This window comes from Salvelinus alpinus, chromosome 4 (genome assembly GCF_045679555.1).
Source record: "Salvelinus alpinus chromosome 4, SLU_Salpinus.1, whole genome shotgun sequence".
Classification (NCBI taxonomy): domain Eukaryota; kingdom Metazoa; phylum Chordata; class Actinopteri; order Salmoniformes; family Salmonidae; genus Salvelinus; species Salvelinus alpinus.
The window spans coordinates 25706092-25731017 of record NC_092089.1 but is presented as its reverse complement, the minus strand read 5'-3'; the positions used below and the strand labels follow the sequence as shown (position 1 = coordinate 25731017).

Sequence of the window (24926 nt, the reverse complement as noted above, 5' to 3'; positions counted from 1 at the left end):
GGCATAGCGGAATTTCTTATAAGCTTCCGGGTTAGAGTTCCGCTCCTTGAAAGCGGCAGCTCTAGCCTTTAGCTCAGTGTGGATGTTGCCTGTAATCTTTGGCTTCTGGTTGGGGTATGTACAGTCACTGTGGGGACGACATCATCGTCATATCATGTTGATGAAGCCAATGACTGATGTGGTGTACTCCTCAATGCCATCGGAGGAATGCCGGAACATATTCCAGTCTGTGCTAGCAAAACAGTCCAGTAGTTTAGCATCTGCTTCATCTGACCGCGTTTTTATTGATCTAGTCACTGGTGCTTCCTGCTTTAATTTTAGCTTTTAACATGCTGACAACATGATGACAAATATTTGGAGATGTGCTTTACCTTGTTTGGTGTCATTTCAGTAGTGACTCAGTTTAATTAAAATATTTGTTTTAGGGGGAAATTAAAATAATGGTGTTGAGAAGACACTGGAGAAAAACATATTTCAGGCACAGCAATCTTGTTTATTCATATTGGTGTAGTCCTATCCTTTCCGTTTTACAACATCAAGAGTGTGTGAAAGTGGAAAGGGGGCTTAAGGGATAAGCTTCCTCAGATATTCTTGGAAACCTAAGAGGGTCAGCAAAGGTTGTAAACAGCAAGTGTCCATTTTGTTGTTAATGAGACTGACTATTACATCACAGGTATAACATTTTCCACCCCATAGCCCAGACCTATATTCTATCTTCCTATAATTTTCTAGTCTTATTGATAATTTTTTGTGAGATCTTGAGGGTCATTAGAACATCACAACATAATTAAAGATGCCCTCCAGGATCTTAAACACATCAACTTTGTAAGATATAGTATATTACGAATTGAATTTGTAACATATACCAATTGAACAGGATGTAACATATATGAAATGTTTGACTTCCTACACAATTTGATGACATGGTACACAAAAAAAGGGGACCACTTTTGGCTCTTGAGCATCACTTCCGGCTGAAATTATACAAAAGTTAGAGAGTGCAATTTAACATTTTCTAGACATCACTGTACTTGTAGCCTAACACCCCCTCCCACACACCCCCACTTTCCACAGCCTATCATTTCCATATTTACGTCTTTCACACGAACCTAGTACCTTCATTCCTTATTTTCCGTGATGATATCATGACTCGGTAGCCCTACAGCTTGGGTTTTAGAGAGATTGAGCCATCGAGTTACAGAGCGGGGGAGAAGGCTATCCAGTCTCCCAGCTGCATGCTCTCTAATAACCAAAGCCTGGAGAAGAGAGGAGAGGGAGAGGGAGGGGGACTCAACAGGGAGGCAATGAAACGGACTCATCCGCGTAACTAGACACTACCAGTTCAGTTCGGTGGTCAGAGCATGCGAGAGCGTAGCTAGACCAACCGCATTCAGTTATAACTACAAAGGAATAGAGAGGGAGAAAATTGAAGTGTTCCAGCCTAGGGAGGCGGCGAGGACAGGAGTAAGACATAGGCTACTGGCGGCTTTCGAGCGTCACGGGCATATACACCCCGTGTCCAGAATTTACGGCCATTCTTGGCATCAGCCTATTGTACAAAATTGCGGATTTATAACTGAGTGAAGTCGGGGATAGTCATCGACAGTCCTATCCTTCACAATGAAGAAAAACAATTCAGCTAAACGGGTAAGGTTCTGAAACGATGCAAGTGATGATCACTTCACCTTCAATGTAATAACGGGTTTCTGGTTAGCTGCTATTCCAAAGAATGTAACAACAAGCTACAATGTAACGAGTGTTGTATTTAATAAACACGTCAATGCTACTTGATACGTTACTGACTCGGTTACTTTGTAGCCAAGTCTCAGTCCAAACTCCAAAGTGATGCATTTGTTAGACATGCTGACTTGCTTTATGTATTCATTGTCTAACTGGAGAATGCCCCCCACTATCTTAACTTGATTAACACGATTATATTTGACAAGAGATCTAGCAATGTAGAGTTTTAAAGTGTTCTGATGAAATGCTTGTTGTGGATGCTGTGAAAGACACACGTTTTTAGGGAGTGCTCTTTTTGTGTATAACGGAATCATTTTAAAACGAGCTTTATTTTTTGGAATGTAATTGTCTAACGTGGTCGGTGCAGCCTAACTGAGATCATAAGATGGTGACAAAAACACTAGCCCAAGAAAAACTGTGCGCGCAAGGAATGTGACAGCATCTACATGACAAAGGAAATGACAGGGGGCTGAGTCGCCTCACAAAAAGACTCTCCTCTTTTTCTTGTCTGTTCAGTCCCCCTTTCGAATCTAAACGAGGTGCTCTGGCAATTTCATGTCTTGAACTGCTACTTTGTTGCTTTCGTTGAATATGCAGGGCCCGCAGGACACAAACCAGCACAACACGCAGCCAGACAAAATCGGTTGGATTCGCAAGTTCTGTGGCAAAGGGATATTTAGGGAGATCTGGAAAAATCGTTTTGTAATACTCAAAGGGGACCAACTTTACATCTCAGAGAAAGAGGTAAGTGACGCCTCTTCATTGAACAGCTGACATTTACACACCTTGACATTTTTTGGAGCATTGAACACATATTTTTTTTAACTTTTCAAATGCAAACAGAACCAGCACATCTTAGACACTAATTTTGGGGTACATTGTAATAGTCCTTGTTGAGCATCAACACTGTGAAATATAGGCTACTTTATGACATCATACCGTGGTTTATAAATGACAGTATTTCCAGTGACAACATACAGTAAGTATATGGAAGTGTTTAACCATGTGGTCATATAGCAGTCTCAAGAGATACCCTAGACATGCTCTCCTCTGTTCTGGATCCACTCAGACTGGTGGACCAAATCAGCCACTCCAAAAGCTTTGTGTGTGTGTATTTGTGTGTGTGTGTTCAGGTTCACTTAAGGCTTCACATAAATCTCTGTATCCTCACGCCAAGCCTCATCTATCATCCCTCTGGGGCTGGTGAGCCAACGAGTTCTGTCTTTTTCTCTCTCTCTCTCTCTCATTCTCTCTCCCTCACCTTGTCTGTCTGTCTGTCTGTCTGTCTGTCTGTCTGTCTGTCTGTCTGTCTGTCTGTCTGTCTGTCTGTCTGTCTGTCTGTCTGTCCGTCCCGTCCGTCCGTCCGTCCGTCCGTCCGTCTCTCCCTCTCCTTCTCTCTCTCCGTCTCTCTCTCTCTCTCTCTCTCTCTCTCTCTCTCTCTCTCTCTCTCTCTCTCTCTCTCTCTCTCTCTCTCTCAAATTCAAGCTGCTTTATTGGCATGAAAAACATTGTGTCAATATTGCCAAAGCAACAATGTATACAATATACATTGTAATACAATTAAAACAATGACAAATAATAATATAGAATGGCAGTAAATAATAATACAAAATTAAATATAAAAATAGTAACAATAAAATAGTAACAGTCAATAGTCGAATGTAATGTATGGTGTAATGCACCACTACCACCACCACCATCATTAAACTGCTATCATTACCATTACCACCCATACCATTACTATTTGGAATGATAAACAACAATAATAATACTAATAACAATAACAGTAATAACAATAACAGTCATAATAAGTAAGTTACTGCTTACTATGCAGATGTTATTATTCAGTGTCCCTCAGGCTATGGCAGGCAAATACATATTTGGCTGCAAGAGGAGCCATTGCTCCTTCGCCCATGAGTATTTTTAGTTTTTCCTCTGGGTTTAATAAGTTAAAATTTGGAATAAATGTAGTCATTTCTGTGAATAATGAATCTCTTGGTGAGGAATATTTATCACAGTAAATCTCTCTCTCTCTCTCTCTCTCTCTCTCTCTCTCTCTCTCTCTCTCTCTCTCTCTCTCTCTCTCTCTCTCTCTCTCTCTCTCTCTCTCTCTCTCTCTCTCTCTCTCTCTCTCTCTCTTTCTCTCTCTCTCTCTCTCTCTCTCTGTCTCTCTCTCTCTCTCTCTCAATTTCAATTCAATTCAAGGGGCTTTATTGGCATGGGAAACATGTGTTAACATTGCCAAAGCAAGTGAGGTAGATATTATACAAAAGTGAAATAAACAATACAAATTAACAGTAAACATTACACATACAGAAGTTTCAAAACAATAAAGACATTACACATGTTATATTATATATATACAGTGTTGTAACAATGTACAAATGGTTAAAGCACACAAGTTAAAATAAATAAGCATAAATATGGGTTGTATTTACAATGGTGTTTGTTCTTCACTGGTTGCCCTTTTCTTGTGGCAACAGGTCACAAATCTTGCTGCTGTGATGGCACACTGTGGAATTTCTCCCAGTAGATATGGGAGTTTATCAAAATTGGATTTGTTTTCAAATTCTTTGTGGATCTGTGTAATCTGTGGGAAATATGTCTCTCTAATATGGTCATACATTGGGCAGGAGGTTAGGAAGTGCAGCTCAGTTTCCACCTCATTTTGTGGGTAGGGAGCACATTCTCTCTCTCTCTCTCTCTCTCTCTCTCTCTCTCTCTCTCTCTCTCTCTCTCTCTCTGTCTCTGTATGAGTCTCTCTCTCTCTCTCTCTCTGTCTCTCTCTCTCTCCCTGTCAGCAACAAACCTGAGCTGCAGCACACCTTCCACCTCACTGTCTGTCTGTCTGTCTGTCTGTCTGTCTGTCTGTCTGTCTGTCTGTCTGTCTGTCTGTCTGTCTGTCTGTCTGTCTGTCTGTCTGTCTGTCTGTCTGTCTGTCTGTCTGTCCGTCCCTCTCCTTCTCTCTTTCCGTCTCTCTCTCTGCTTCTCTCTCTCTCTCTCTCTCCCTGTCAGCAACAAACCTGAGCTGCAGCACACCTTCCACCTCACTGGATACCCAACATTATAGATGAAAAAACTCCACTGTATGTCTGCTCTACACTATACTTCAGTTCTTTGACCTACAGTGTCTGTTATCATTGCAGTCAGACGTCAGTTAGAGTGCTTTGAATGGCTGAAGTCTGATTCATTACTCCTGTTAGTTGTTCACAGCAAAACAGCTTGACAGAAGATTAGAAAGTATCCCCATCTCAAATATACACTCATAGAGTGTTTATTAATAGAGCTAGGAAGTCTCCAGAGAACTCTAGCACATCGGTCTAGCCTTATGACAGAAGGACTTGTCGGAGAGATAACCCTAGATGGTAATAAGGCGCGCAGTAACTGCCGTGGTCAGGCTCACTGAGAACAGAGAGCGTGCTCCAGGCATAGCTACGAGACAGCACAACAGCACCCTCATGGTTGTGGTGTTGCAATATTAAGGCCTTAATGAACGTTGTGGTAACCATAGTGACAGAGCCAGCCTGTGATGTGTCAGGGTGATTGCTACAGATATTAAACAGAAGCAATAATGAGCCACATAGTCAGAGTCAATGTGGTGCTTGATACAAGGCAGAGGCCGTTTTAAACCGCTTAGCTGAGAGTTACAGGGAATTTGCTACAAACGCACATGTACGCACCTACGCACGCGCACAAACACACACACACACACACACACACACTGACTGCGATCGGGCACTGACAGTTCTCTTGCTGGGCTTGCTTTAGAGTTGCAGGGTATTAGTATTCTGCCAAGCTCAGCTGAAGCTTACAGGAGGATGTGTTGGCAGCTTCTAAGGGACCACTTTAACACCTTACTCCAATAGTAAACAGAACTCCAGGGATCACAGTGGAATCTGACAGACTCTGAAGATTCCAAACTGTGATCGAATCAATCCTAACATATTCACAGCTTTGAGGGAAAGTAGCCTTTGAGAGTTGAATATCAAGGCATATGTGGCAAAGAAATGGGTTTTGGTCACTTGAGGAGGTCACCAAGCGTATCAATGTAGTGCCCTTTTCAGTCATTTGTCACAGAATGATAAATAAAACCACCCAGAGCTAAGTACCCCAAAATAACTAACCCCAGGAGACAATAGCAAAGGAAAGCTTCCCTTTGGAAACCCCACCAGATAGAACATTAGCTTTTATCATTGTCAGATAAAATGGTGAATTCATGATCATTTCCCATTGACATTCTGTCATGGAGCATGTTAAGGTGGGTGATGTCAGTGCAGCTTGTATATTCACCCACCAAGCCTTCACTTGAGTTGACTGCCATGACCTATTAAGTGTCAGCAGTCCTGAGAGAGATTTTTATGATGGAGGGAGCATGAGTCCCAGGTCCAGTCTGTAATCAACCTACTAGCCCCCTTTCCCTACACTTTTCCAAGGGTCTTTTTAGACCTGTGAGAATCTGATGGCTGTTAACAATATGGCTGGAACTCTATGCAGCCAATGGGTTGGCCAAATTCTATTCTTTCAGATCTGTAACTGATGACCCTACGCAACAAGTAGCTTGGGTCCATATCAAGTGGCTAGCAGGTAGGTCTAAAGTCTATGGTCAACAAAGTAAGTGCCTTTCTCGACTTTCCTCAAGTGGCTTTTAGGGCCAAATGTCAACCCAGCATTATTTTTCAAGACAGTGCGGGCATGAGGTCAGGTTTGATGGAGATCTGAGAGGAAAGGCCTCCCCGTAGTTGGGACAGCTGTGAGGAGCGAGCTCTGGCAAGTGGGAGAGCGCCGATTTCACCTCGCTGACCAACCTGTTCCAGCCTGACGTCTGTCATGTTCTGATTCAGTCTCTGTCCACTTTCGCTATGATGTCTGGTGTGTTTCACTACACTTTTTACATACCTAACCACATTCCCAGTTCCCAATTCACTATGATGCTTATACTGTCCTCAACCAAAGAGACAACTAAGTTAGACTGGCAGATATGAGCCATGGACATATTGACTGAATTAGTTCCTTCTTCTGAGTGTTGTTCTTTGCCCAAATAAGGAAGATGTTTCTTCCCTGTGGGGTATTTTGAAACAGTCTTCTTCTCTCTTCTGCTTTGTGTGTTAGAGGGTTATTGGTCAGAGCACCAAACAGTACTTCCTCTCAGAAACTGACCGCATAACCTTCTTCAAATGACTCGTCAAGACTTGGAGGGATTTTAAGAGCACTTGTGCAAAAGACAATACCCTAGGTAACACCAGCACACAACAAGAAACTTTAGTCCATGAATTTTATCAAATCAAATGTTATTTATCACATCGAATAGAACCGCGAAATGCTTACTTACGAGCCAACAATTCAAAGTTTTCAAAAAGTAAGTAAGAAAAATGTGCAAAATAACTAAATGAAAAAGAGTAACACAAGAAAAGAACAATAAAGTGGTTATATAGAAAGGGGTACCGGTACCGAGTTAATGTGCAGGGGTACGGGTTAGTCAAGGTAATTGAGGTAATATGTTCATGTAGGTAGGAGTAAAGTGACTGTGCATAGATAATAAACAGAGAGTAACAGCAGTGTATGTGAAGAGTGTGTAGGAATGTGAATGTATGTGTATGTGTGTGGCGTCAATATGCATGTGTGTATGTGTTTTTTGTGTGTGTGTGTCCATATGTGTGTGTGTTGGTGTGTCAGTGTAGTATGTGTGAGTGTGTGGTTAGAGTCCAGTGAGTGTACATGGAGCCTGTGCAAAAGAGTCCGTGTAAAACATGTGAATAAACAATAATAAAATAAGACGGTCAATGTAAATAGTCCGGGTAGCCATTTTATGAACTGTTCAGCAGTCTTATGGCTTGGGGGTAGAAGCTGTTTAGAAGCCTCTTAGACCTAGACTCGGCGCTCCGGTACTGCTTGCCGCGCGGTAGCGGAGAGAACAGTCTATGACTTGGGTGGCCGGGGACTTTGACCATTGTTAGGGCCTTCCTCTGTCACTGCCTAGTATAGAGGTCCTGGATGGCAGGGAGCTCGGCCCCGATGATGTACTGGGCCGTACGCACTACCCTCTTTAGTGCCTTGTGGTCGGATGCAGAGCAGTTGCCATACCAGGCAGCGATGGATGCTCTTGATGGTGCAGCTGTAGAACTTTTTGAGGATCTGAGCTCCCATGCCAAATCTTTTCAGCCTCCTGAGACGGAATAGGCGTTGTCGTGTCCTCTTCACGACAGTGTTGGTGTGTTTGGACCCTGATAGGTCCTTAGCAATGTTCCCTCTAAGCTGCGCGCAGGTGCACAGCTCCCCTGGGACTGCTGCGTAGAAGAAATATCAGCCTGCGCAGAGAAGCGTAAAATTGAACTTCACTCAACTTTCTAGAAATAACACTATCAACGTTTCCCTTTACTGTGGGAATTGTGATCGAATCAATGCAATATTAGCCACTTTCAATGCAACATACAGAAACAAAATTAACAATGCAAGACTTAGTATGCAAAACTAACTATGCAAGAGATTTTGTTGTAGGCAGAACGCATCAGAGTAGGATTCTATTGCATTGACAAGCACGACTCAGGCCCGTACTCTACACACACCGGTGCCCCTAAACCAATCAAAGCTACAGTAGGCCTATATGCAAATAGATCAATCCATATAAGGATCTGTGCCAGTCACATTGAACTGGACTGTTTTTACAGCATGAGCGGTCATCAGTAGATGAGCTTGTTTTGAGGTCAAAGCGAGAGCTACATCTACCGACGTGTGCACATTTGGACATTTGTTCATATCCTTTGCTAGTTAGTGAGTTAATAGTCCAGTTTTAGATAATTTGTAGTCATCAATGAAGGGAGTGATTGCTTCCTACAAAAGCACAAAAGGTTTGCATTTTGAAAAGCGAGTCAGGTATGGAGCTTTTTTTTGTCTTAAAGGGGCAGTGTTGTGGCCATTAGGCAGAGGGTAGCATAATTTGTCTGATTCTCCATAATAATGGTATGTGAATATTGATGCATTTTATTTTGTAAAGTGGTTTCTTGCATCAAACAACACAACAACATTTTCAGTCACCTCCTTTGTCTGAAGGACAACTGGATAAACAGGTTAATGTCAAGCCCTGCATGTTTTTTTCAAAAGTCAAAAGTCATGGAATGTAGGCCAATGTTGAACACCACACATTGGCTGAACGATAGAACAGCTATTTCCATGTTCAAATGTAATGGGATGCATTTTCCCCCTTGTTTCTGATGGTAGGCCACTCTGGTAGGCCTACATTATGATCAAATAGCTACAGTAGACTACTTGGCCACTGTTAAAACTAACTTAAAGCGGGTAACATTGGAACATTGATCCTTAGTGATGTGGACACCAAGAAGCTCTCGACCTGCTCCACTAGTGTCCTGTCAATGTGAATGGGGGTATGCTCGGCCCTCGTTTTCCTCTTTGTCTTGCTCACGTTGAGGGAGAGGTTGTTGTCCTGGCACCACACTGCCAGGTCTCTGACCTCCTCCCTATCGGCTGTTTCATTGTCGTCGGTGAATGTCGTCGGTGTCAACGGCAAACGTAATGATGGTGTTGGAGTCGTGCGTGGCCACAGTCTTGGGAGGGTCAGCGTGGCGGATGGTGTTGAGGGTCAGCATGGCGGACGTGGTGTTGCCTTCCCTCACCATCTGGGGGCGGCCCATCAGGAAGTCCAGGATCCAGTTGCAGAGGGAGGTGTTCAGTCATTATCATTCCTCTGTTATCTCAATACTGGAATACCCCGTAGACATGAATTCACTGGGTCTTAGTTCCTTTGGCTTGATGAGGTCTTATTTTATTGGGTTGATGAGGTCTTATTCTATTGGCTTGATGAGGTCTTAGTCCATTGGGTTGCACACAAACCTCTTTTGTTTGATTTGTGAGTTATCAAGTCATGCCTGGCAGTGTGCTTTCACTTAAGCCGATAACCTCATTGCCCAGTGGGTTTCTGAAACGCTCTGCACATGATTTGTATCTTGAAGTGGAGCATGTGCTACAGGCGCCGATCCAGTTTGTCTTCTCAACACTGCTAAGCACTAGATCCATTTTGAGACTGTTTTCAGCCCACAGCCCCACACTATACTTTCTGCTTCCTCATTGGTATCATCATACTTCCTAACTAAAGGCTGCAGTGTTTATTTGCACTAGTTTCTCTTCCTGGACCTGTTCTTATTGACTCAGTCAAGGGGATGGTATGAGGGAAAGCAGTGTGAGAAAGATCATCTGTTTGAATTTTACATGCGCCTGATCAGTCCCAGAACGGGTGGATTTCACTTCACAACCACAGCTTTTCTTCAATGAAACCATTCTAGCAACCTGCTCAGTGATTCATTCAGTGTTGAGGCACATAAAGATTTAGCTCCTTACATTTGAATTAAAACATAGGCTTACCGCAAGCAGTCCGTTAGCCTTGGCTTTGTCCTGAAGGGGAGGAGATGTTTTCTGTTTGTCGAAAGGGAATGATGCAATGGAGGAAGGGAGGGAGGGGCGAAGGGGGGAGAGAGTTGGAAGAGAGAGAAAGCAGGAGAAAGTGGGGAAGAAAGGGAGACAGGATAGAAAGAAGAACAGAGACAGAACAAAGCAAACTTCTTTTTGAAATGCACTTCTTTGTGTCATGCTCGCTAGTGTTTGCCAACTGGCTTCTCATGCCAGGCTATAGCACGCTGGGGGTCAGCGCCAGGAAAGTGTGTCATTGGGAGTGGGCCTTTTAGTGTTATAGCATAGCAATGACACAAACAACATGCACACAAACACACAGCGCAAACCATGCAAGTGTCTTTGTCATGTTAGGGAGTAAAACCATGCAAGTGTCTTTCTCGTGTTAGGGAGTAAAACCAACAATGTTTATTGACGTCTGTTTGTCTTCTTCTCCATTTCTCTCTCTCTCTCTCTTTGATTGGACAGAGGTAATTCAATCTGGATGATTGTTTAATCCCCAGGCCTCACTCTCTCTCTCACACTCTCTCTCTCTCTCTCTCTCTCTATCTCTGCTCTCTCTCTCTGCTTTCTCTCTCTATCTCTGCTCTCTCTCTCTCTGCTCTCTCTATCTCTGCTCTCTCTGCTCTCTCTGCTCTCTCTATCTCTGCTCTCTCTCTGCTATCTCTCTATCCCTGCTCTCTCTCTCTGCACTCTCTCTCTGTCTACCTCTACCTCCCTTCCCTCTCTATCTACTTCTACCACCTCTACCTCCCTTCCCTCTCTGTCTACCTCTACCTCCCCTCTCTCTCCCTCTGTGTTCTGAATGGGAGTGGTGGGTCTGTGCTAGTGAGCCTCCAGCTGCCCATCAGGAGGGTGAGGGGAGTAGTGGGTTAGATGAGGATGGGCTGCTAGTTTCCATGCCAACCTATAGAAGTCTCCAAAGCCTGGCACGGGGCAGACCATAAGTCCTCATCCTCCCTCCGGAAAGATGCCATGCTGAATGTAATCATGGGCTGGACTCAAGGTGTGAATGAGATGAACAGAAACCACTCTGTGTCTGGTAATAATAACAGTTTGGTGGGGGCTTGTATGTGTCCTATTTCACACATGTACAAGTGGGTATTGGAAGTGTATTTTTTGCATATCCCACCTCCCCTGACACACCCTCGGAGAGTGGGGTCACGGCCAGGGTCAGCCATTATCAACGGTGACCTTTGGAGCAATTAGGGTTAAGTGCCTTGCTTAAGGGAACATCAGCAGATTTTTCACCTCATCGGCTCAGGGATTCAAACCCGGGACTTTTCTTACTGCCCCAACGCTATAATCGCTAGGCTGCCTGCCGCCCAGATGCATTTGTTATGGTTGTGCTGCTTGTGCATTGTGCATTTTGGACTCACCCCTTGTTACAAAGATGCAGGGTTGTTGAATCCAGCAGACTGTTTAGGGGACTGGTATTGAGTCAAGGATGAACCCAAATGAGGAGCCTTCCATTTTAAAAGTGGATAGCAAAGGCTAGTTTATAGTGACACCTCAGTGCCTAGGTGTTCCACATGTTCTAGAAGACAGGGTGGAGGGGGGCATGACTCATTAATGCACTGGTCCAAACTGCCTGATTCCATTGCTGCTGGACTTTTAGCGTTTGCATCAGGACCATTAAACTCTGGCAGGGAGGATGATGATGGATTCAACAGGCTCTAAACGCTCAGTACTCTTTTTCTCATTTTAATGTATTTAGATCACACTCCAGCCTTGCCAGAAATGCTATGTTAACTCAAATGTTATCCACTGACTGGGGGAGTTGTGGTAAGAGCAATGTAACAAGACAAAATGATCTTTAAATGAAAAAGGGGTTTTGGGGGTTGGAATATGGAGAAGAGTTTGAAGGTACCTGCCTAGATGGGACACACCTCACCTATACACTCAGAATGTTGTTGTCAAGATCAAAACAAGGTTGGATGGGAGATGAATAGTTGTAGCTCAGAATGTTTTGCTGCAGAAACGGTAATGATATAAAGTAGGCCAGAGTAAGAGCGGCGTTTCCCACACCATTACTGAGGTGGGCCTCCGTTGCTTCCAACACAACAGGCTGGTGCAGTAGGTAATGGATAAGCATGGCCAGAGTAAGAGCGATGTTTCCCACACCATTACTGAGGTGGGCCTCCGTTGCTTCCAACACAACAGGCTGGTGCAGTAGGTAATGGATAAGCATGGCCAGAGTAAGAGCGACGTTTCCCACACCATTACTGAGGTGGGCCTCCGTTGCTTCCAACACAGCAGGCTGCTGCAGTAGGTAATGGATAAGCATGGCCAGAGTAAGAGCGGCGTTTCCCACACCATTACTGAGGTGGGCCTCCGTTGCTTCCAACACAACAGGCTGGTGCAGTAGGTAATGGATAAGCATGGCCAGAGTAAAAGCGAAACAGAAAAAAGCTTGTAAAGTGAATTTCAATTTTGGATTGATGGGAAGTGTGGGATGATGATGAGAAAGGATTGGAGCAGGTCTGATTAGAGGCCCAGCATTAGATGCTATCAGAATGATCTCACACGTACAGTAGAAATAATTCAGAGGATGCTATGACTCCCTGTCAGCTGCGTCTGACTCATCCCTGTAATGGGATCCTGTTAGGCCCTGCAGGTCCTCCTATTGAACAGCACCACTTATACTCCCTCTATGGAAAAGCATTTTACTATACAGCAGTGCAACAGTGGAACCAACACAAGTGTTTACCAGCGTTGCCATTAGCCAATTGTTTCCTCATGCATGTCAGTGTATGACCAGATTTATCACAATGGTACCTCATTGCTCCTGTGTCAAAGGTCAGTAAACAGTGTGTTGCTGTGTGGGTTATAAGGGTTGCGTTTGGAGAGTACCATCATTACCTGCTATTGTAATCTCCCAACTCAGCTTAGCCAAAAAGGAGCTGGTGCGTTCCACTGAATTTGCTCTCTAAATTTGACACAAGTTATTTGCATGGCTTGGTTCAGACAGGCTTCACACTTTGAATGAACAAAATAAATAAAAACGTGTTAACGTCTAGTTGTAGAACCACGTCAACGGCACCCTATGTGTCCATTCCACTTCCTCATGGTGAGACTACGGGACCAAATCTGACCTCACTATTTGCATTAAGACTCATAATTAGGGTTACAGTCACAGGGTCAGGTTCTCACCACGATCAGTAGCCTAATCTACTACTCACTCCCCTCCTGTGTTAGTAGCACCCAACTGAAATAAAGGTTGAGGTGATTTAGGAATTGTAAACAATTCATTCAATACTGTCAGAGAGTGTTTTTGGCTTTTGACACCATAGCATTTGAACCTTCATCACCCTGTCTGTGGCTGTAACTGTCACTAACCGGCTGACTTCTCCTGAGACCTACACGATTGAAGTGACAAACAGTGTTATGTGGGGAGACCAAGATTCTCTAACACCTAGTAGAATGCACTCAACCACTGTTTTTTAAAGGAAGTAGTACAAGAGTCAACCGTAGAGACAAGGGCTTGTTATGTCTGTCTACATATGAGAATACACTACCTCTATTTTTGTGAATGTGTTACCTCTACCTGTTGCTACAAGTTGGTGTCACTTGGCTGTGGCGTGCCACTGACAATTAGCTACTTCTATTATGTTTTAAAGATCTGAATGGACTGGACGGGTGAAGCTATATAAAGATGGTTCCACCAAGCATCTCAATAGGCTCAGGGGAGTTTTCCTTCTATTGCTTTTACCCATTACCTTCATCTCTGCAAACACTGATGTGATGGGGTCGACGAGGCTAGTGGCTGTTTTCAGTCCAGGCATGGCTTCAGGAACCTCACCTGGTATGAGCACCGTGTCTGAGAAGCCATCACTCAGTTGATCCACACAGATGGAGAGGGGCTGTGACTCACATGAACACGGTGACTCATACTGCTGATGTAGGATGATATTTGTTTTCTCACATAATGTAGACACAGAATGGATCGTGCTGGCACAATTCTCAGTGTAATTTATATAGACATACTGTATATTAGAAACTGAGGTGTTGGGAGTTATTAACACTTGAACATTATGCAAGTGTGTTGAAAATTCCCTTAATTTTTTAAGGCAGAATTCGTTTTGTTCCTAACACAGTGAATACAGAACGCCACACAACATGGACAGAGAGCTTAAAAGCTATTTTTTGTTGTCTTCATTCCTTTAGTTTGTCCTCAACTCAGTAAGAGCTGGGAGTGGGCATTGGTCAATACCCTAACCTGACAAAGGAGAAAGAGAGAGAGAGTGAGGGAGATCAAGAGAGACGGAAGTCAGCCTCGTGGGTTCTATACTGCTTTTCCTTTTCAAGCACTGAGGAAAGTAATCTGTCATGCTGTTCGTTTCTCCGTGCTCACGTGGCATCTCATTCCATTCTGCCTCTGGATCAAGGCACTTCTCCAAACATTAGATTTTTTTTCTGGAGCAGCTGTGTTTTTCTCTTCAAAAGCACAGTTAACGGTTGGCTCTCCCGCCCCCTGCCTCCCTCCCTGTCCTCACCTGTTCCTCTGTCCAACAAGAGCCAGAGACCGCTGCCAAGTCGTGGCTATGGGAGCATGGGAGGGGGTACAGGGGGTGTTACTGAGGCTATTTCTGTATCTTTGATATCACCAGTGCATGTTGCCATGCTCCCATCCCTCCCACCTCACTGATACCCGCCCAATGCTACTCCATGCAACTTTAATGAGATGGGCCCATACTGTATACCTTCCCTGGGTGATCTGATCTTTCTGGAGAAGGGAGATTGAGAGTGTGTGGATTCACGTTTTAGTGCCTGAATGTCTCATCATTTATTCATGTAGTAGTTAGAGATGCTCGCTGAATCTGGTGGGCATCTTGATCTGTACAGATGTGGCTGAAACTTTTTGGATGTTCTAGAGCAGTGGTTCCCAAACTTTTTATACTCCCCTTCAAACGTTCAACCTCCAGCTGCGTACCCCCTCTAGCACCAGGGTCAGCGCACTCTCAAATGTTGTTTATTGCCATCATTGTAACCCTGCCACACACACACTATACAATACATTTATTAAACAAAGAATGAGTGTGAGTTTTTGTCACAACCCGGCTTGTGGGAAGTGACAAAGAGCTCGTATAGGACCAGGGCACAAATAATAATAATCAATAATTTTGCTCTTTATTAATCCATCTTACATATAAAACCTTATTTGTTCATCGAACATTGTGAATAACTCACCACAGGTTAATGAGAAGGGTGTGCTTGAAAGGATGCACATAACTCTGCAATGTTGGGTTGTATTGGAGAGAGTCTCAGTCTTAAATCATTTGTGCCTGTATTTAGTTTTCATGCTAGTGAGGGCCGAGAATCAACTCTCAAATAGGTACGTGGTTGCAAAGGGCATCAGTGTCCCAAGGCAGGATACTCTGAGCGCAGCCCAATCCAGAAATCTGGTAGTGGCTTCTGATTAAATTTTTTTTTTACAGAACCGCTTGTTGCAATTTCGATGAGGCTCTCTTGTTCAGATATCAGTAAGTGAACTGGAGACAGGGCATGAAAGGGGTAACGAATCCAGTTGTTTGTGTCATTCGCTTCGGGAAAGTACCTGCATAATTGCGCACCCAACTCACTTACAGTGGGGAGAACAAGTATTTGATACACTGCCGATTTTGCAGGTTTTCCTACTTACAAAGCATGTAGAGGTCTGTAATTTCTATCATGGGTACACTTCAACTATGAGAGACGGAATCTAAAACAAAAATCCAGAAAATCACATTGTATGATTTTTAAGTAATTAATTTGCATTTTATTGCATGACATAAGTATTTGATACATCAGAAAAGCAGATCTTAATATTTGGTACAGAAACCTTTGTTTGCAATTACAGAGATCATACGTTTCCTGTAGTTCTTGACCAGGTTTGCACACACTGCAGCAGGGATTTTGGCCCACTCCTCCATACAGATCTTCTCCAGATCCTTCAGGTTTCGGGGCTGTCGCTGGGCAATACGGACTTTCAGCTCCCTCCAAAGATTTTCTATTGGGTTCAGGTCTGGAGACTGGCTAGGCCACTCCAGGACCTTGAGATGCTTCTTACGGCACCACTCCTTAGTTGCCCTGGCTGTGTGTTTCGGGTCGTTGTCATGCTGGAAGACCCAGCCACGACCCATCTTCAATGCTCTTACTGAGGGAAGGAGGTTGTTGGCCAAGATCTCGCGATACATGGCCCCATCCATCCTCCCCTCAATACGGTGCAGTCATCCTGTACCCTTTGCAGAAAAGCATCCCCAAAGAATGATGTTTCCACCTCCATGCTTCACGGTTGGGATGGTGTTCTTGGGGTTGTACTCATCCTTCTTCTTCCTCCAAACACAGCGAGTGGAGTTTAGACCAAAAAGCTCTATTTTTGTCTCATCAGACCACATGACCTTCTCCCATTCCTCCTCTGGATCATCCAGATGGTCATTGGCAAACTTCAGACGGGCCTGGACATGCGCTGGCTTGAGCAGGTGGACCTTGCGTGCGCTGCAGGATTTTAATCCATGACGGTGTAGTGTGTTACTAATGGTTTTCTTTGAGACTGTGATCCCAGCTCTCTCCAGGTCATTGACCAGGTCCTGCCGTGTAGTTCTGGGCTGATAACCCACCTTCCTCATGATCATTGATGCCCCACGAGGTGAGATCTTGCATGGAGCCCCAGACCGAGGGTGATTGACCGTCATCTTGAACTTCTTCCATTTTCTAATAATTGCGCCAACAGTTGTTGCCTTCTCACCAAGCTGCTTGCCTATTGTCCTGTAGCCCATCCCAGCCTGTTGCATGTCTACAATTTTATCCCTGATGTCCTTATACAGCTCTCTGGTCTTGGCCATTGTGGAGAGGTTGGAGTCTGTTTGATTGAGTGTGTGGACAGGTGTCTTTTATACAGGTAACGAGTTCAAACAGGTGCAGTTAATACAGGTAATGAGTGGAGAACAGGAGGGCTTCTTAAAGAAAAACTAACAGGTCTGTGAGAGCCGGAATTCTTACTGGTTGGTAGGTGATCAAATACTTATGTCATGCAATAAAATGCAAATTAATTACTTAAAAATCATACAATGTGATTTTCTGGATTTTTGTTTTAGATTCCGTCTCTCACAGTTGAAGTGTACCTATGATAAAAATTACAGACCTCTACATGCTTTGTAAGTAGGAAAACCTGCAAAATCGGCAGTGTATCAAATACTTGTTCTCCCCACTGTATGTGCTTCGCTAAATCACATTTGACATTGTCCGTAAGCTTGAGTTCATTTGCACAGAAAAAAATCATACAATGATGGAAAGACCAGTGTGTTGTTCTTGTTAATGCAAACAGAGAAGAGCTCCTCTTAATCATAGCCTCAATTTTGTCCCACACATTGAATATAGTTGCTGAGAGTCCCTGTAATCCCTCCTAGATTCAGATCATTCAGCCTAGAAAAAACTTCACCCAGATAGGCCAGTCGTGAGAGAAACTCGTCATCATGCAAGCGGTCACACAAGTGAAAATTATGGTCAGTAAAGAAAACTTTAAGCTCGTCTCTCAATTCAAAAAAACTTCTCATTACTTTGCCCCTTGATAACCAGCGCTTCCCATATTATTGCATAGTGCATAAAATACAGGGGCCTTGCTTTAACAAAGTTAAATTTTCACTGTAGTGTCCAAAACGTATTTCAAGCTGTCAGGCTTTCCCTTGGCAGCAAGAGCCTCTCGGTGGATGCTGCAGTGTACCCAAGTGGCGTCGGGAGCAACTGCTTGCACGCGAGTTACCACTCCACTATGTCTCCCTGTCATGGATTTTGCACCATCAGTACCGATACCAACACAACTTGACCACCAAAGTCCATTTCATGTCACGAAGCTGTCCAGTACTTAAAAAATATCCTCTCCTGTTGTCCTGGTTTCCAGTGGTTTGCAGAAGAGGATGTCTTCCTTGACCCCCATAAACGTAACGGACATATACCAGGAGCTGTGCCAGGCCCGCCACGTCTGTTGACTCATCCAGCTGTAACGCATAGAATTCACTGGCTTGTATGCGAAGCAGTAATTGTTTCAAAACATCTCTTGCAATGTCACTGATGCGTCGTGAAACAGTGTTTTTTGATGAAGGCATTGTCTGTATAGTTTCTTTGGCCTTTTACCCCAGCATTGTCCCAGCCATATCCGCGGCAGAAGCAAGAATTAGGTCCTCCACAATAGTATGGGGCTTGCCTGTCCTAGCCACTCAGTAGCTCACCATATAAGATGCTTCTAGTCCCTTCTTATTAATGGTATCTGTTGCTTTTATACATGTCTTACTACTCGAAAGACGTCTTAATTCTCGCTCAAAAAACTCCTGTGGCTTATTTTTCAAATTGGCATGTTTGTTTCTAAATGTCTGCGCAAGAGTGAAGGCTTCATTGAGTTGTGAGAGAGTACTTTTGCACATATAACACACTGTGGCTGTGGAAAGGCACAATTCCCAATATAAGTGAACCCCAAGTCAATGTAGTTCTCATCATATTTGTGCCTCTTCGATGGTCCAACGTCCCTGTCCCTAGAATTACTGATGCTAGTGTTGGATGTGCTCGTGGAAGCAGAACAACTTGTGTCGTCGACAGGTGCAGGTGTAGTACTGCTGGTAGTAGCAGTACTACCAGTAGAGCTGGTATGTGTCTCTATGGACACTGGCCTTACTTTTTTTAACCATATATACATTTTTCAAGCAAACGGAACGACCAGCAGCTACGTTTGGCTAGATACGGACCGTTAGTGGAATCCCCGTGAGAGAGTAACGGTTAATGTGATTGGATGTTAATTATTTGACTAGGCTACCTGTATTTGACATTGTGTTGTTATTTCGCTGAACACTAGATGGTTTAATTTGATTTTTGGCAGTGAAACGAGGTTACTCAGGCAAGAAAAAAACTCACCAAAATATATAGCCCCCCATATAAATGGACTGTTTGAAAATGTGAATCACATAAATATACTTTATAAAATGTGAATCACTGTTTGAAAATGTGAATCATAGTTTTATTTGGCGTACCCCCGACGGCATTGCGTACCCCAATTTGGGAAAACCTGTTCTAGAGAATCTCCCCTGGAGGCAGCTGGTGTGAAACAGAGTCCATGTACAGTGGGGAGAACAAGTATTTGATACACTGCCGATTTTGCAGGTTTTCCTACTTACAAAGCATGTAGAGGTCTGTAATTTTTATCATAGGTACACTTCAACTGTGAGAGACGGAATCTAAAACAAAAATCCAGAAAATCACATTGTATGATTTTTAAATAATTAATTTGCATTTTATTGCATGACATAAGTATTTGATCACCTACCAACCAGTAAGAATTCCGGCTCTCACAGACCTGTTAGTTTTTCTTTAAGAAGCCCTCCTGTTCTCCACTCATTACCTGTATTAACTGCACCTGTTTGAACTCGTTACCTGTATAAAAGACACCTGTCCACACACTCAATCAAACAGATTCCAACCTCTCCACAATGGCCAAGACCAGAGAGCTGTGTAAGGACATCAGGGATAAAATTGTAGACCTGCACAAGGCTGGGATGGGCTACAGGACAATAGGCAAGCAGCTTGGTGAGAAGGAAACAACTGTTGGCGCAATTATTAGAAAATGGAAGAAGTTCAAGATGACGGTCAATCACCCTCGGTCTGGGGCTCCATGCAAGATTTCACCTCGTGGGGCATCAATGATCATGAGGAAGGTGAGGGATCAGCCCAGAACTACACGGCAGGACCTGGTCAATGACCTGAAGAGAGCTGGGACCACAGTCTCAAAGAAAACCATTAGTAACACTACGCCGTCATGGATTAAAATCCTGCAGCGCACGCAAGGTCCCCCTGCTTAAGCCAGTGCATGTCCAGGCCTGTCTGAAGTTTGCCAATGACCATCTGGATGATCCAGAGGAGGAATGGGAGAAGGTCATGTGGTCTGATGAGACAAAAATAGAGCTTTTTGGTCTAACTCCACTCGCCGTGTTTGGAGGAAGAAGAAGTATGAGTACAACCCCAAGAACACCATCCCAACCGTGAAGCATGGAGGTGGAAACATCATTCTTTGGGGATGCTTTTCTGCAAAGGGGACAGGACGACTGCACCGTATTGAGGGGAGGATGGATGGGGCCATGTATCGCGAGATCTTGGCCAACAACCTCCTTCCCTCAGTAAGAGCATTGAAGATGGGTCGTGGCTGGGTCTTCCAGCATGACAACGACACGAAGCACACAGCCATGGCAACTAAGGAGTGGCTCCGTAAGAAGCATCTCAAGGTCCTGGAGTGGCCTAGCCAGTCTCCAGACCTGAACCCAATAGAAAATCTTTGGAGGGAGCTGAAAGTCCGTATTGCCCAGCGACAGCCCCGAAACCTGAAGGATCTGGAGAAGATCTGTAGGGAGGAGTGGGCCAAAATCCCTGCTGCAGTGTGTGCAAACCTAGTCAAGAACTACAGGAAACGTATGATCTCTGTAATTGCAAACAAAGGTTTCTGTACCAAATATTAAGTTCTGCTTTTCTGATGTATCAAATACTTATGTCATGCAATAAAATGCAAATTAATTACTTAAAAATCATACAATGTGATTTTCTGGATTTTTGTTTTAGATTCCGTCTCTCATAGTTGAAGTGTACCTATGATAAAAATGACAGACCTCTACATGCTTTGTAAGTAGGAAAACCTGCAAAATCGGCAGTGTATCAAATACTTGTTCTCCCCACTGTATGTGTCCTCATAAACCATGATTTACATAGACACTGGGCCAGAGAGCTTAAAGGGTCCCTACTTTTTAGAGGCGATTATACCATGAATGCACATCGTCACTGTCATCATCCTCGATTGATCACTGTCTCAGTCAAGATTAGTCTTGCATCAAGTGTTGGTTGAAGTCAGGAAACTCCTGGGATTAGTCAGGATACTCCTGGGATTAGTCAGGATACTCTTGGGATTAGTCAGGATACTCCTGGGATTAGTCAGGATACTCCTGGGATTAGAATATAAAAAATACAACACCTATACAGGGAACTATAATGTTCCCCTGGGGAGATGAATGCACCAATTACAGGGCTAGCCTCATAGGCTCCACCTCCACCCAGTACCATGAGGTGATCCTCTGTAACTCTATCAGTAGCTTGTAACACCAGGCGAGTGGGTTCCCTTCTTGGGGCCATCTGTAAGTCACTCTGGATAAAAGCTTCTGCTACGTGGCATATATTGTTATATATTATGTGGAATAATACTTGTAAATACACAGAGGGAAAATGCATGATTCCATCATGTACAGTCAAGATGCAGGGAATTCAGTTTTTTCAACCCAAGCACTGGCCCTTTAACCTGAAGGGAACTCACCCTATGAGTGATTATAGGGTATTGGCTGCACTTTGGTGAAACTGGGGATGGTGATTAGTGGTTACATGATACATAATCTGATGTGTTTCAGGCCTGCTTGTGACCTCACAGATATACTTTATACCACTGGAAAACATGTATCATATATGATCATGAGTGGTAGGAGAGAGATCCACAATATGCTGTTTTTATTCATCAGTATCATTGGGGGATATTTTGGAGGGGCCTCATCCTTTTGGAAAGTGTTACCTTGAAAAGGGATGCCCTTACTTTAATCTCAATGCAATACATAAGAGCTGTTAATTATTCACCACACCCCCCCAATCCGCAACGGAAAATGTCCCCCGTAGTTTTGTCGGCACAGCACGTCCTCAGCCAAAATTAGCACCGGCATCTTTTGTGTGGCGAGCACTTGGGTTTCTTGTTGAAGGTCTATGTATAGCCAGGGCCAAGCCTTGGAATAGCTGAATGCTACAACGAGCCTCCAACAAAGCCGGACAAGATGGCGTTTTGAGATCCGTTTCTTCCTAGGTATCAGGGCCACCGAACACAGTGCTTTGTTGTTTTTCCACCTCTGGACTTTAATGGCTGGTCTTGAAATAGGGCCTCCTTCACAAAAGAGTCCAAACCAAGCTTGACGGGGGGACTATGTGTTCTCCATGTTCCTTGGCGAAAAGATATGGGCTCCAAGCTTAACAAACACACTGTTCGGTTATCACCTACTTGTGACACGTCATGTGAGCAGAGTCCGGCTCAGGTTCTGGCTCTGTTGAGGCTACATCAGATAGGCTTCTCCTCAGAGGATACCCTGGTCTGTCTTGACACTAGCCGAGGTCACCTAGCCTCAACGAGTCTCCTCCTGCCCTGACCCCTAAACCCAGCTGAAACAGTATTAATATATCTCCTGTCCTGACCACTAAACCCATCTGAAACAGTATTAATATACATGTATCTCCTGTCCTGACCACTAAACCCATCTGAAACAGTATTAATATATCTCCTGTCCTGACCACTAAACCCAACTGAAACAGTATTAATATACAGGTATCTCCTGCCCTGACCACTAAACCCAACTGAAACAGTATTAATATACAGGTATCTCCTGTCCTGACCACTAAACCCATCTGAAACAGTATTAATATACAGGTATCTCCTGCCCTGACCACTAAACCCAACTGAAACAGTATTAATATATCTCCTGCCCTGACCACTAAACCCATCTGAACCAGTATTAATATATCTCCTGTCCTGACCACTAAACCCATCTGAAACAGTATTAATATACAGGTATCTCCTGTCCTGACCACTAAACCCAACTGAAACAGTATTAATATATCTCCTGTCCTGACCACTAAACCCATCTGAACCAGTATTAATATATCTCCTGTCCTGACCACTAAACCCATCTGAACCAGTATTAATATATCTCCTGTCCTGACCACTAAACCCATCTGAAACAGTATTAAAATACAGGTATCTCCTGCCCTGACCACTAAACCCTACTGAAACGGTATTAATATATATCCTGCCCTGACCACTAAACCCAACTGAAACAGTATTAATATATCTCCTGTCCTGACCACTAAACCCAACTGAAACAGTATTAATATATATCCTGTCCTGACCACTAAACCCAACTGAAACAGTATTAATATATATCCTGTCCTGACCACTAAACCCTACTGAAACGGTATTAATATATATCCTGTCCTGACCACTAAACCCATCTGAAACAGTATTAATATATCTCCTGTCCTGACCACTAAACCCATCTGAAACGGTATTAATATATATCCTGTCCTGACCACTAAACCTAACTGAACCAGTATTATGTGACACTCCCTCCTCTCTCCCATTCTATCCAGAAGGTTCAGACATTGCTGACTTGCAATATGCTGCCTTTGAGTTCTAAGAAGAGTGACAATGTTGGCCTGACCACTGCGTTCTGGAGGCACCTCTGAGAGGGAAGAAGAGCGTAGAGTCAAAGTTGACTGGACTAGCGTTGGCATTGCCCTGCTACCTATCCTGTCCTGCTGTCTCCCAGGCCAGGCATGCATCCAGCCATGCGTGTGTCCTACAGCTTCTGCACAGTTTGGTCAGTCTCTATCCTGCTCCACTAATGGAAATTGATTGCCACTTAGCGAGGGCCTAGTTGTGCTGAGGGGTCAAGTGACGTCAGCGCAGGTCCTGCTGTGCGCTGGGAACCAATTGAGAGAGAGGCTTTCTGACAGTAAACCAACCAGGGTGATGTTTGAGGCATAGCACGGTCACACCAATTCTGGTCTTCTCCCTACTGAAATCATACAGTGGACAGTACAGGGTGTCTCTCCACTCAACCACAGGAAGTCATAGAAGATGACAAGGTGACATGGTCATCATCATAGCTTGATGTGAGACTTCCCCAGAGACCTGTGACTTAAAGGTGTCAGAATGAATGTGACAAGATTTGCTTTTTCATCAGCAGAAGAGAGAGGAAAGAACTGGTGTCTGTGAATAGACAGTGTGGTGGATAGACAGTATGGTGGATAGACAGTATGGTGGATATACAGTATGGTGGATAGACAGTGTGGTGGATAGACAGTGTGGTGGATAGACAGTGTGGTGGATAGACAATGTGGTGGATAGACAATGTGGTGGATAGACAGTATGGTGGATAGACAGTATGGTGGATAGACAGTGTGGTGGATAGACAGTGTGGTGGATAGACAGTATGGTGGATAGACAGTATGGTGGATAGTGTGGTGGATAGACAGTATGGTGGATAGACAGTATGGTGGATAGACAGTATGGTGGATAGACAGTGTGGTGGATAGACAGTTTGGTGGATAGACAGTATGGTGGATAGTGTGGTGGATAGACAGTATGGTGGATAGACAGTGTGGTGGATAGACAGTATGCTGGATAGACAGTATGGTGGATAGACAGTATGGTGGATAGTGTGGTGGATAGACAGTATGGTGGATAGACAGTATGGTGGATAGACAGTATGGTGGATAGACAGTGTGGTGGATAGACAGTATGGTGGATAGACAGTATGGTGGATAGTGTGGTGGATAGACAGTATGGTGGATAGACAGGGTGGATAGACAGTATGGTGGATAGACAGTATGGTGGATAGACAGTATGGTGGATAGTGTGATGGATAGACAGTATGGTGGATAGACAATGTGGTGGATAGACAATGTGGTGGATAGACAGTATGGTGGATAGACAGTATGGTGGATAGACAGTATGGTGGATAGACAGTGTGGTGGATAGACAGTATGGTGGATAGTGTGGTGGATAGACAGTATGGTGGATAGACAGTGTGGTGGATAGACAGTATGCTGGATAGACAGTATGGTGGATAGACAGTATGGTGGATAGTGTGGTGGATAGACAGTATGGTGGATAGACAGTATGGTGGATAGACAGTATGGTGGATAGACAGTGTGGTGGATAGACAGTATGG

General features: G+C 44.0%; 1 protein-coding gene across 1 annotated transcript in view; it reads left to right on the top strand.

Moving 5' to 3' along the window:
• The first annotated feature begins 1339 nt into the window (after window positions 1-1339).
• plekho1b (pleckstrin homology domain containing, family O member 1b) overlaps window positions 1340-24926 on the top strand; it is a 38986-nt gene continuing 15399 nt past the window's right edge. Inside the window, exons 1-2 of the mRNA XM_071396260.1 lie at window positions 1340-1647; window positions 2338-2484. Of these exons, the coding sequence (XP_071252361.1) occupies window positions 1621-1647; window positions 2338-2484 (174 nt within the window). The 5' untranslated portion in view covers window positions 1340-1620. The remainder of the gene's footprint in view (window positions 1648-2337; window positions 2485-24926) is intronic.